The sequence below is a fragment of the Myxocyprinus asiaticus genome, chromosome 25 (assembly GCF_019703515.2).
Source record: "Myxocyprinus asiaticus isolate MX2 ecotype Aquarium Trade chromosome 25, UBuf_Myxa_2, whole genome shotgun sequence".
NCBI classification, from domain to species: Eukaryota; Metazoa; Chordata; class Actinopteri; order Cypriniformes; family Catostomidae; genus Myxocyprinus; species Myxocyprinus asiaticus.
In genome coordinates, this window is record NC_059368.1 from 17,279,382 (window position 1) to 17,292,203 (window position 12,822).

At 37.6% G+C, this 12,822-nt stretch overlaps 2 protein-coding genes across 10 annotated transcripts in view; both read right to left on the minus strand.

Annotated features, from left to right (window-relative positions):
- Window positions 1–1,387: 1,387 nt before the first annotated feature.
- Window positions 1,388–6,875, minus strand: LOC127415762 (C-C chemokine receptor type 6-like). Of its 2 annotated transcripts, none has more exons than XM_051654649.1 (3): window positions 6,683–6,875; window positions 6,482–6,561; window positions 1,388–4,734 (listed from the first exon to the last, which is right to left on the minus strand). In XM_051654649.1, exon 3 carries the CDS (start codon window positions 4,725–4,727, stop codon window positions 3,603–3,605), a length of 1,125 nt encoding a protein of 374 aa, XP_051510609.1. In that variant the 5' UTR covers window positions 4,728–4,734; window positions 6,482–6,561; window positions 6,683–6,875; the 3' UTR covers window positions 1,388–3,602. The 2 variants fall into 2 exon arrangements, with proteins under 2 accessions (XP_051510609.1, XP_051510608.1); XM_051654648.1 differs by having other exon boundaries at window positions 6,482–6,564.
- A 141-nt stretch (window positions 6,876–7,016) lies between these two features.
- LOC127415761 (centrosomal protein 43-like) overlaps window positions 7,017–12,822 on the minus strand; it is a 31,727-nt gene continuing 25,921 nt past the window's right edge. For 5 of the 8 annotated variants that reach the window (XM_051654645.1, XM_051654641.1, XM_051654646.1 and 2 more), the window contains 3 exons: window positions 8,212–8,245; window positions 8,022–8,109; window positions 7,017–7,178 (listed from right to left, as the gene is read on the minus strand). In XM_051654645.1, coding sequence (XP_051510605.1) covers window positions 7,104–7,178; window positions 8,022–8,109; window positions 8,212–8,245 — 197 coding nt within the window. In that variant the 3' untranslated portion in view covers window positions 7,017–7,103. The other 3 variants (XM_051654647.1, XR_007892990.1, XM_051654644.1) reach the window with 3 other exon arrangements.

Here is a 12,822-nt window from a genome sequence, read left to right on the forward strand (position 1 = left end):
TTCATTAAGTTTTCAGCAGATTTTATATCTGAAATCTGCATGTACGTCCCTACAACACAAACGTCCTACACATGTATGTATTTAAAGTCGGGAGTTTTTCCTGTTTCTTGAAAGCCCGAGCCAGTTATGTAGATCTATATCAAACAGTATCCATCTCTAACAAACGTAATCAGCGAACAGATGAGCGAGAAGTTCACTGAAACTGAGATAAGATACAAACATTTTCAGACTTATTTAATGTGAACATCAAAGTGTTTTTTCAGAGTTACCTGTTTTATATTTTCATAAAAAAGTGCCTTGTTCTCCCAGTCACTTGAATAAGAGCATGCGCTGCGGGCACGCAGAGAGGGAGACACACAAAGCAAAGTTGGTTCAAATTAAACTGATACGCTAGATATAAATGGGAAACGAACACGTATTTATGACACGTATCCAAGTATGACTACAAAGAGCACTTCAATATAAATTATTTTTATTTTATTATTTTTAAATGACAATAAATCAAGAATTCAACAGATGTTTTGTCTACACTCTGCCCCCCTCTACCAGCTGTGCCGTGTCACGCCCAGAAATAAGTCACTCTGGGGGGCACTGCAGGGAAATTTAGACCCTACTCATGAAATGTTAAAGTCCCTTTCAGGGGTAAGGACGTATCGTCACCCTAAATAAGCAGATATTACAGCTTTTCCTACTTACATTACTACTTGTGGACAGTTCTGCCACTTCCTTTGGTGATTGTTGTGCTGCATTAATGGCAGGTGAAGGCATGTCGGAGACAGTGAAACGGTGGTGTTTTCGCCTGTCAGTCACTCATGCTCTATGAAAGTTTGGGCATACTAAGATGGCCGCTCGAACACTTCCGGTTTTGCTAGCAGTTTACTGTTGCATCAGCGATATTAGCACCAGGTGACAGCAACTGTTGAATTGGCAAGCTCTATACAGTGAAGCAATTGAACTGAATGTTTATTGAGGTAAGTTTTTAGTATCATTATCATCAGGTGTAAATAAGATGCAAACCATGGCTGAAGCGGTGTATAGACGGCGATGTCACTTCGCATCTGATATTTTCACAGCACTGTTCAGTTTGGGACTATCACAAATTATTATTATTAGATGAGGATTTAAAAATATATATTTTATAGATCCTGCTGTGGCGTATTTCCATTCACAAGTACAAATCTTTGCAACAATCAGTTTTAATTAAAAATTATTGCTCCAGAGTAAAAATGTCTTAAATGATATATGTAAAACGTCTGAGGTTTGAATGTAGATCATTGGAGGGTTCTGTTTCTGTTTCATTGAAAGAAAGCTTTGTGTCTCACAGAAAACAGGTAGTGTCTGACAACATTTGCAGTTTTGGGCAGTTCCTCACATAAAGCTGTTGTATGACTTTAGAAAATAAAGAACACAGCTCAAGTCACATGAACTACTTTTTATTGTTCCAATTATTCACTTTTGTTGGAAAGCAAAATGCATTTTAAGGCTGCACACTTATGAGTTGTTGTAATAAGTGGTATTTTATAAAAATAATAAATAAATATAATATGTATTTTTTATTTAAAATGAACAAATGAAGAATTGGTTTGATGAATTAAATCTCTTGCCTTGAAAACAAATAAAAATGTGCTTGAAAAGTTCTTGAATTTCACTGTGAATCATCTGTACGAACCCTGTAAAAGAGGGCTGGCCAGTGTGAACCACTCAAACAGACCCCAAAAAAGTGCACTAAATGGTGGAAGTGTTCACATGATCATGTCACTGTACTTTTGTCTTCTGTAACCTGTAGCATTTATAATCTATTTAAAGTCACAGAATAAACAGTATTATTTTTTAAATCATTTATGGCTTCATTTAAAGCTTTAGTAATAAATATCAGCCATTTCACTAAGCCTATTTATTTGAGTGCAAAAGGTAATCAGATTCTAGAATTACAGAGAATTACATTAAAGACTAAGTGCAGAAGAACTGAGGTATGGCATTGTTCCATGACTACACATCAGTACTGTTCTGTGTTCTGTCTAACCCGATAGAGAAGTTATCAAAGACCCTTTCAAAGCTAGTCAGTCTCTGGCGCCGGCAGCTATCTTGGGAATGCTTCCGTGTAGCTAATTTCTCTGTTTACAAGTGGCACAAAAGTACAGCTCATATCTATCTGAATGGGGAAATTCCAAAATCTCCAAAATGGTTGGTCAAGATTACAATCAAAAAACACATTTCTAATCAGCAGTAAAATCTGACAATTGTCTTTCTTTAGCTCAGATCACGCTAAAAATAGTATTTTTCAATTTGATCCAGCATTCCAATTTTTCCTATTCATTTTAATACAAGGGCGCTGTCTCTGGCTAAATTGTCTCTGGAAGTTATACTGAAGCAAGCAGTAGCTATTTTAGGTCATTTATGTAAAAGAGTATATGAAATCTTTTTTTATTTTTTTTTGCATTTTAAAAATTGTTAAATAGTTGTACACACCCTGTACCCCCCCAAAAATGATAATTTTTGTAGAGGACTGGACTGTTATAGAAACCAATGTCTCAAAAAAATGTCTCATAGGCAATTAAATGCTGTGCAAGATTGTTGGACTTCAAGTAGTAACAACAACACTGAAAACCATTGTGTGGAGTTTCAAAATTGTGGCATGTTAGCCAGGTCAGAAATAAAATGAGTCATGTATTATTGCAGCGCAGGCTTAAAGTTTCAGAGTGTTAAAAAAGTTGTTGGTATGACATAATGGTCTCAGCAGACTACACTGATCAAATTGAGCTGTTGCAGAGATTGGCTTGGGGAATTACATAAGAAGCACTAGTTTTAATTTCTGGATGAGAACATTACGTCACCTTTCTATTATTTGATTATTTCGAAATATTCAGCCGTATTTATTAGATAAAAAATACAACATGAAGATTCTATGTACAACAGTTAAAACGTACATATAGAAAATGAGATTCTGCATTAGTACTACATACTGTGCACTTCCATAGCTAAATAAATTCACTTATAGAGACTTTATTCAGCCTACTTTATACATAGTTTTACACATTGCAAACAAATAATGATCATACAGATCTCAGCTGAAACTAGTCAGTATACTGTTTGAACTCCTGTGTTTGCACACTTTGAATTAGTTTTGAACGTAATTGGTTTCATTTCTCTGAACACTGAACTCAAACGCAGAAACAAAGGCTGTGTCCGAAACAAGAAAAATGCCTCATTTGTAGGCAATATGCAGAGGTAGAAAGGCATCAAGGCACATCCAAACATCATGTCTGTTAAGATGCCTCCATGTGGTCGAATTCTGAAGGCAGCTTAAATGTGTCCTTTGCTCCCTAAGATATCTCACAATCCTGTGCATGCAGTTTGGTAGCTGGAAGTAATATATATATATTTTTTCACATTATATGACTAGAGATCACTTGAATTTGTTCAATAGGTTATTGGACATAATGCTTTGGTGCCTTAGAAGCCCGTCTAAAACCATTTAGGGGGTACCTTTATACAAAAACACTGTCTGATAAGTAATTGACTTACTGGGCAGCAAGGCATCTAGCTGTCTAAGGTTTCGGACACAGCCAAAATGTGATGCTCATGCCTTATATAGCGGCCAATCACATTGTAAATGAAGTGCCATTGTCATTATTTGAGCCATCGACAGACCTCCGTGAAGAAAGGTATAATTCAGTGGTAACACGTGAGGACCGCCGTGCTGACATGTAGTTCTTTCCCAAGCACCAGATGTCCTGTAAGATCTTACGGAAATGGTTTCTGAAGTTCACCCCGATGAAGGCATACAGCAAGGGGTTCAGACAAGAGTGCAGGTAAGCCAGACTTTTTGTGATGATCATGGCCAACTCTACGGCTTCCTCATGGCTGCATTCCTGCTCACTGAACATGTTGATGGTATAATATAACAGTGCTATATTGTAAGGCATATGGCAGGCCACAAACACAAGCACCACAGTGAGGACCACACGCACTGCTTTGTGTCTTTGAAAGTTCTTGGCTTGAAGGAGGGTGACAATGACACTGGAGTAACAGAAACCCATGATCAGCAATGGTAAGCAGAAACCCACTGCTACCTGAGAGCTTGGCACCACGGTTTTCATAGTGCGCGCCGTTTCGTTCGAATGAAATCTGAAAAAGCACACAAATGGTGTATCGTTGCCCTGGGTGCTGTTATATAGGCTGGATTCAACAGGGACGGGCTGATACCGTTCATAAAACATGAAGGTGGGAAGGGACAGGGCAAAGGCCAGTAACCAGACAGCTGCACATATGAGGCGGCTGTAAAGCAGGGTACTAGACCGCAGCCGGAATGACCTGCGGGCCTGCACGATGGCGAGGTAGCGGTCTCCACTTATGCAAGCTAGAAGCAACATGCCGCTATACAAGTTGATGCTGTAGACACCACGCAGCAACTTGCAGGACCAGTTCCCCATGGCCCAGTCATGCTGTTCACTATAGATGATCAAAGGCAGAGCCACCACAAACAGGATGTCAGCGATGGCCACGTTCAGGAGGTAAACATCCGTCATAGACTTGGTTTGCTTGTAAAGGGCATACGTCAAAATCACCAGGGTGTTGCCGATAAAACCAACAATGCAAATGATGGGGTGAATGAATAACTGGAGGAAGTTGTCAATGTTTTGTCTGTGCTCCACTGAACATGGCTCCTCAATTTCTTCATACGCAGCTAGTAGATCTTCTTCACTGTAGCTATAATCATAATTCATTTTTCCTCTGTAAAGAGAGAGAAAAGAACTGCATTTGTAACAGCGGTAAAATAATACAACTTTAAATCAGAGCTCACATAAAGATGCCATCTGAAATCTTAAGTACAAGTTAAAATGTAAAATTTTTATTTTCAACCTGAATTAGTCAATCACTTGATCGTATGGCTTTGGAATATATCAAAATGACATGACATCAATGTAACACACAATAAAACTATAACAGTAACCAGTGTTTGGTGTAATAAGATTACAAAGTAATAAGTAACTGTAATCTAATTACTTTCAATTAAAGTAATTATTTTAAGTGCATTACTTGGGTTACACATATTTCAAAAATAATATTTGATATATAATACATTTAAATTATGAATTAATCCGTTTGTGTTTTTGTGACAATTGAAGGGTGTACGACAGGGAACAAGGAGGAACATTATTTTGAATTCGAACAGCAACAAATCAAAAACTTTTCTATGACAAGTTTTAAAAAGGAACTTAAAATTAGTAATTTGTAGTGGATTACTTTTTAAAATAATTTACATGACACTGACAGTAACACGCAATAAGAATAATTGCTTTAATTTGTCCAAATAATTTAAAGGATGTAATTCCTGTAATCAGAATCAGTTCATGTCATAATTTTTTAACTACTTTATAATATTCAGTGTCATATTTTGTACTATATAATGTAGTACAAATGCTCAAAGCAGAATTTCTGGGTGTGAATAACTGGATAGATTAGGTGTCAATACTTCACTCCACACCAGGAGAAAAAAAATATATACATTTTCAGTGTCGCTTTGTACTTTGTAGACATTTAACCTTTGCAAAAAGAGGAAATCTGCAAAAAAATCAGGTCACATACATGCTGTATAAGCCACTAAAATATTCAATGCAAATGACCTATTTATTGGGCCTTTAGTCTTGAAGAGGATGTTTGCGGAGTGTAAAAGTATGCAGCCACTCTTATCCATCCAAATCACCTAAGCTTGGGATTTTGTGCATTCACTCAGCTACTAGTTTTCTTTCAAGCCACACGCATTAAAAATTAGACATGTGGTAACATGTCATGCCTCATAGGTTCAAGAAACATCTCCTATGATATACCTGGTAAAATAAACTGCAATAGAATGACAATTAGAAAAGCATAGGATCTAAAAATGACACCAAAAATACTCCAAAGTAATGATGCAATTTAAGTAGCATGAATCTTTATCATGCATTTCAGTTTTGTTAATTCATTGAGTTAGACAAAGCTGTGCTACATGTACAGTGAAAACATGTACTTTTGTGACAAAGGACAGTTTAAGGAAATGAGGAATAAAAATACTGTGTTCAAGATTTTTTTTTTCTACAGAATTATTACTAGCCAAAGAATTACACATATCTGAAATAAACAATATTGAATTATTTTAAACATCCTTTGTCTTTTGATATTTGATGTTTTTTTTAATAATATTTAATATAATTACTTTATTTTTGGACAGCAAAGTACACCTAATCTTTCCACTAAATTGCATTGAGCCAACATATTTATTTCATTATACGGTTTTACTTAAAGTACGGATACTGCACAGTAAAACTTTCCAATTAAAATGGATTCAAGCTTGTTTCATTCAACAAAAAGCTAATCCAAGTAATATATATTTTTTAAACATAACTATGTATTAAAAAAGGGGCACTCACATTTTATTTTGCCGTTTCCAACTAAAAATTAAATACTGCATGTGACTTGCGGAAAAGCAAAAGTGACTTACCGGTCTCGACAAACAAGTCTTCTGGAATGCAGTGTGAGAATTCAGAGCTTCAGATGAGGAAAGACTGCTTGAACAGGGCACTGCTACACAATAAAAATGATAAATATCTGACCTGCATAGCAGAAGGAAGTTTCCACTGGTGCTTAAAGAGTATTGTATAAAAGCATTGTGTAGGTGTGTATGAGAGACCAGCAAAGTTACCTGACACGTCTTCAGTAGCTGCTTTCATATAAAAGGTTGATGTTACGCCTCAAATAGAGCCAGCCAATAGAAAATTGATTTTAGCTCTGTTGTTTATACATGGTTCAAAGAGTCCTCATTGCAGTTCACAAGACTAATTTCTGTGTCATGCCTAAAACACTTTCACTGACACTAAATCTATTGCTCTATGTATTCAATGCACATTTTTTAATTTTTTTTATTCAACATTCTTTTCACTTACGACGCAGATTTTAGTAGTTCATAACTTTATCCTTCAGCTTCTGTACTTCCGTTTTTCATTAGTTAGGATAAAAACAGGAAGAGTAGTCAATAATCACATGGTTGTTCATTTTTTATTGTCAACACAATTAAATCCATAAATACATAAAGTACCAAATAAGGGGCTGACAGGGGTTAGAGGTCACGCAACATCTTCCATGTAGTCGGCACCCAAGCTTATCTGCGAGACACTCACATCCTGAGTGGTTTCATCAAACTAGGAAAGAGAAAAAGAACACCATTGAAATCATACAAATTTGCAACTCTCACTTTCGTTTTTCACAAAACAGCCCTATCCATGGGGCTACTCTTTTGGCATTTGGCCTTTTTCAAACAGAAGAAAATTACTGGGACACTATAAACATAAATACATTTTAATGAAGTATTGCAAGGATAATTATGAAAGTAATTATTATTACACAATAGACCTTTTTCACACTCCGGGTTTTGGAACACGGAAGTAAACGTTTGCAAGGTAAACTTCAACAGCGGTGAATGGGAGACCACAGCAAATATTATTTTCACTTACCCATTTGCTCCAAGACCAAAAGAAAAAATCCACTATTACGCTTGAATGACTTTCCAGAAGAGTTAAAAAATAGAGAGCGGTGGATTAAGACAGTCAGATGGGAGAAGATGTCAAATTTACTGTCACTCTCTCAGCAGCTGTAATCGAAACCTCCTCACAGCTGTGGTAATTTGTTTTTTTACAGTTAATTCCAGGATAATGTAACAAAAGCATAATGTCATTATTTAAAAAATGTATAATATAAAACTAATTCCGAGATTTACGCTGATAAATAAGGCAGAAACGCGTCATCACAATCTGTGAAAAAGGTCTATAAAAGTGTATTCACTGATGTCAGTAAAAATGATCTAGGACCCCAGTCATTTAAATTCTTTTTTAACACTTCCTTTGGTCTTGTGGGACATTTAGAATCATTTTAAAATTGGGTCAAAATGAGTCAGAAAGTTCTGCATGACTCAAGTATGGTTAAATAAGTTTAACTTGTAACATCAGCATGTATAGGCACATTTTTAAGGAAGGAGACAGCAATACCTTTTCACTAATGTCAGGCCCCTCTATTGAGACCTCCTCAATTTCCTCATCGATGCTCACTTCACTCTTAGAGTTTTCAGAGCGATGACTGAAGAGAAATGACAGATAACACAAAGAAACACTTCATCAGGATTCAGACTGAGTGGAATAACACAGAACAAATGAAACATCAGAATGGCTTGTTCTTTACCTGTTGAAGTCATCGTCATAGTCAACATCTTCATCTGTGCACACAGCATTGTTTGAAAAAGACAAATAAGACATGCAATAGTAAGAAAGTTTGTTTAATTACATGGTTCAGGTTTTTGGAAAAAGACAATAATGAAGATTGATGAGGGACAGACAAATCTTCAAGATTTTGACAGGATGTCGAGGAAAGAGTTCCTACCTAGCAAAGGGGATCCGGATTTCTCATTTTGTGCTTGAAAATCTTTGACCCTTTTATCTTTAGAACTAGAGGTACCTCAGACAATAATAAAAGAGCAAAGATAATCAAACATATTATGGGTTCCTAGTACATCTCTTGATAAATGAATTTTCATGACTTCTTTATTCAGGGTTCCCAAACTATTTGATGAATGAATTTCCATGATTTTTCTGTGACCTTTCCAGTCATTTGTGATTACTAGATGTTTACTTTATTCAGGCCATTTTGCGAAAGAATCATTGGTTCACATCACCAATTTGTGAACCGGGACTCGTTTCACAATAGCAACTGATCTTAGCGGTTAAACGTGTTTTCTAAGAGCGATTTTACGAACATTCGTTATTTTTTATGTGCGTTTCCCAAAACTGCACTTGACATGAACGAGTGAGGACGTGCTTTAAGTGCTACATAAGAGAGTCACTGTCTGTATACAAGAAGTGCTGAAATGTGACCGCTGTTAGTGCTGTTCATCATTGTATTCATTATATTTGTGCATAACTTTATAAACGTTTGTAATTTACCTCGCTAAAAACATTTAAAGACATTTTCTTAAATGTACAACCTAATTTACGACATAACTACATTTTTTTGCGTGACATTTTATTTCCTTTACGCAATCACTGCTTCGTTCATCAGGTGTGCATTTGCAATATTTCGTCTTCACAAATTGCTCTGTGGGTCTAAATTTAATCTTCCAGGATCAATGAAGACAGAGGAGGCCCTGTGTATGATACTTCCAATGACAATCATTAATTGAATATAACGTTCACAGTTATTGCGGTGCACAAAATAAGGAGATATGTGGAAGATATGCTTTAGCGACATTCACCACTCAAAGGGAGGTCTGCTCTTTACTTCCAAAAGAGATAATGGTAAAAGCAATGCTACAAAACGTGTGGATCTACACAATCTGTGGTGTGGGTGAAAGCACCCTTGGGTGTCAGAGAATGAAGGCTTCGCTATACTTCCTACGAAATCGAAGAATGAACAGGTGTGACGTCATTCAGAACAAAATATCAAGTAGGTATAGCTGCAGGCTGGAGACCTCCAAATGGGGGCGGAATCTCCAAAAGAGGGCAGGGTTACTCAAAGTGGGTTGTGCCAAGCCCCAAAGGGGGCATCACTTCCACTCATGGTTAAGGTTAGGGAAAGGGTTAGGTAAGGTGCTCCCTATATCTTCAATGGCAGTTTGGAGCGACCGGCCCGTTTCGGAGCAATGCCTGTTACTATACCCTTCTCCAAAATCTGGCCAAAAAGAAGGTGTTTTTGTGTTCGTTTCAGTGGTTCGTAACAGCTCACTGGAGCGAACTTTTAGGAAGAATTCTAACCGGCTGCAAAGCACCTTCTTACTGTCATTGGTCCACATCATTGGTAGGTGTGACCTGGAGCTCCACCTATCTTGAGGCCGACAGCACATTCTGTTTATGTTGTTCAGTCAGTCAAAATCAGTCAACAGGTACACATCGGCGTGTAGAGTTATTTGCGAGCTGGTACAAATTTACCTACATCTGTAAGATTGTTTGCTTAGAGACATTTTCCAAGACCATGCCATGAGATTTTTTTTGTTTTGTTTAATTAGTCTACTAAAGGAATCAAATCTTCTCAAATACTCTCAAGTGCCCATTCACTCATGTGCCATCTGCAGCGAAAGCCATTCATACATCTGTCTCAAGTAAGATATGCCTCTATCATCATTCTTTTGTCTTTATTCTGCACATTAACACTTTTATACACTCATATTTGCAGTTGTATCAGTGTCATCATAAATCACAAGTACAGAGTTTAACCGGTGCATATTATGGCCGCGTATAGCATGTTAGTGCATTAGCGTCATGAATTCATAATGTAAACAAGACAAATGAAACATTTTCTTCTGCATATATACAGTGCATCCGGAAAGTATTCACAGCGCTTCACTTTTTCCACATTTTGTTACGTTACAGCCTTATTCCAAAATGGATTAAAGTCATTATTTTCCTCAAAATTCTACAAACAATACCCCATAATGATAACGTGAAAGAAGTTTGTTTGAAATCTTTGCAAATTTATAAAAAAAAAAAAAAACGAAAAACGAAAAAAAAAAATCACATGTACATAAGTATTCACAGCCTTTGCCATGACACTCAAAATTGAGCTCAGGTGCATCCTGTTTCCACTGATCATCCTTGAGATGTTTCTACAACTTGACTGGAGTCCACCTGTGGTAATATCAGTTGATTGGACATGATTTGGAAAGGCACACACCTGTCTATATAAGGTCCCACAGTTAACGGTGCATGTCAGAGCACAAACCAAGCCATGAAGTACAAGGAATTGTCTGTAGACCTCCGAGACAGGATTGTATCGAGGCACAGATCTGGGGAAGGGTACAGAAAAATTTCTGCAGCATTGAAGGTCCCAATGAGCACAGTGGCCTCCATCATCCATAAATGGAAGAAGTTTGGAACCACCAGGACTCTTCCTAGAGCTGGCCGCCCGGCCAAACTGAGCGATCAGGGGAGAAGGGCCTTAGTCAGGGAGGTGACCAAGAACCCGATGGTCACTCTGACAGAGCTCCAGCGTTTCTCTGTGGAGAGAGGAGAACCTTCCAGAAGAACAACCATCTCTGCAGCACTCCACCAATCAGGCCTGTATGGTAGAGTGGCCAGACGGAAGCCACTCCTCAGTAAAAGGCACATGACAGCCCACCTGGAGTTTGCCAAAAGGCACCTGAAGGACTCTCAGACCATGAGAAACAAAGATTGAACTCTTTGGCCTGAATGGCAAGCATCATGTCTGGAGGAAACCAGGCACCGCTCATCATCTGGCCAATACCATCCCTACAGTGAAGCATGGTGGTGGCAGCATCATGCTGTGGGGATATTTTTCAGTGGCAGGAACTGGGAGACTAGTCAGGATCGAGGGAAAGATAAATGCAGCAATGTACAGAGACATCCTTGATGAAAACCTGCTCCAGAGCGCTCTGGACCTCAGACTGCGGCGAAGGTTCATCTTCCAACAGGACAACGACCCTAAGCACACAGTCAAGATAACAAAGGAGTGGCTACAGGACAACTCTGTGAATGTCCTTGAGTGGCCCAGCCAGAGCCCAGACTTGAACCCGACTGACCATCTCTGAGAGATCTGAAAATGGCTGTGCACTGACGCTCCCCATCCAACCCGATGGAGCTTGAGAGGTCCTGCAAAGAAGAATGGGAGAAACTACCCAAAAATAGGTGTGCCAAGCTTGTAGCATCATACTCAAAAAGACTTGAGGCTGTAATTGGTGCCAAAGGTGCTTCAACAAAAGTATTGAGCATAGGCTGTAAATACGTATGTACATGTGATTTTTTTCGTTTTTTATTTTTAATAAATTTGCAAAGATTTCAAACAAACTTCTTTCACGTTGTCATTATGGGGTATTGTTTGTAGAATTTTGAGGAAAATAATGAATTTAATCCATTTTGGAATAAGGCTGTAACATAACAAAATGTGGAAAAAGTAAAGCGCTGTGAATACTTTCTGGATGCACTGTATTAAATCATCGAGTGGATAAAACAACTTATTTACTGACCTCATGTGAATTCTACTCATAGAATGAGGCATAAATTCATTGATAACACATTTTAATGTCACATTAGTTAGGTTTTACTGAGCATCCTCATATTTAAATGTACTTCTAAACGCCTCCCACAGTGGTGTGGCGTGTTTCTGAATGTTCGGAAACAGTATACCATTGCTCGGCCATTTAGAACATCTTTTTACTCCTGAACGAAAAAGAAAAAGAACTTCTCTAGAAATATATCAGGGCCTTAAGAGGAGATGAGGATGAGGAGCCAATATACGGACGATATTCATGCACGGCAGCAAGTCATTGACTTTTTTCCCTTCTCTCTCTAATTTGAATTTTTACAGTTCTCTGCCACAGTCACTCCACCACTTCGTTGTTACCAACTAGTCCACAAATAACTTTGTTTACTAATTAAATTATCTCTTCATCCAATATTGACTAACCATTTAATGCATATATATTTATTATTAGCCATGTCAGTTAAAATAAAAATAAAACATGTATCCTGATATTAAAGTCTCAGCATAAAGTTTATTTACAAGTATTTATTTGTATTAGGTGTAATTTATCAATTGTCCTGCAGGTGTCTGTATTATTCTATGTCCTTACGACACTCTTAGCTCTGTACAATTACTCCAGAGCAATCGTAAATCCACCAGTATTTTCAAGTTCTACTTGAGTTACAATGGCTTTGGGAGATAAATTCTATAATCTACTTAGGCTTTCGATGCTTTTGGGAAATGAGGCCCTGACCAATTCATAGACAAGAACTCAAAAGAACAAATCGCTCACCAATCGGACATCACTATGGCTTGCGACCAAGT

Excerpts from the sequence above, each read along its gene's own strand:
- LOC127415762 (XM_051654649.1), bottom strand. The coding sequence starts at position 4,727 with ATGAATTATGATTATAGCTACAGTGAAGAAGATCTACTAGCTGCGTAT.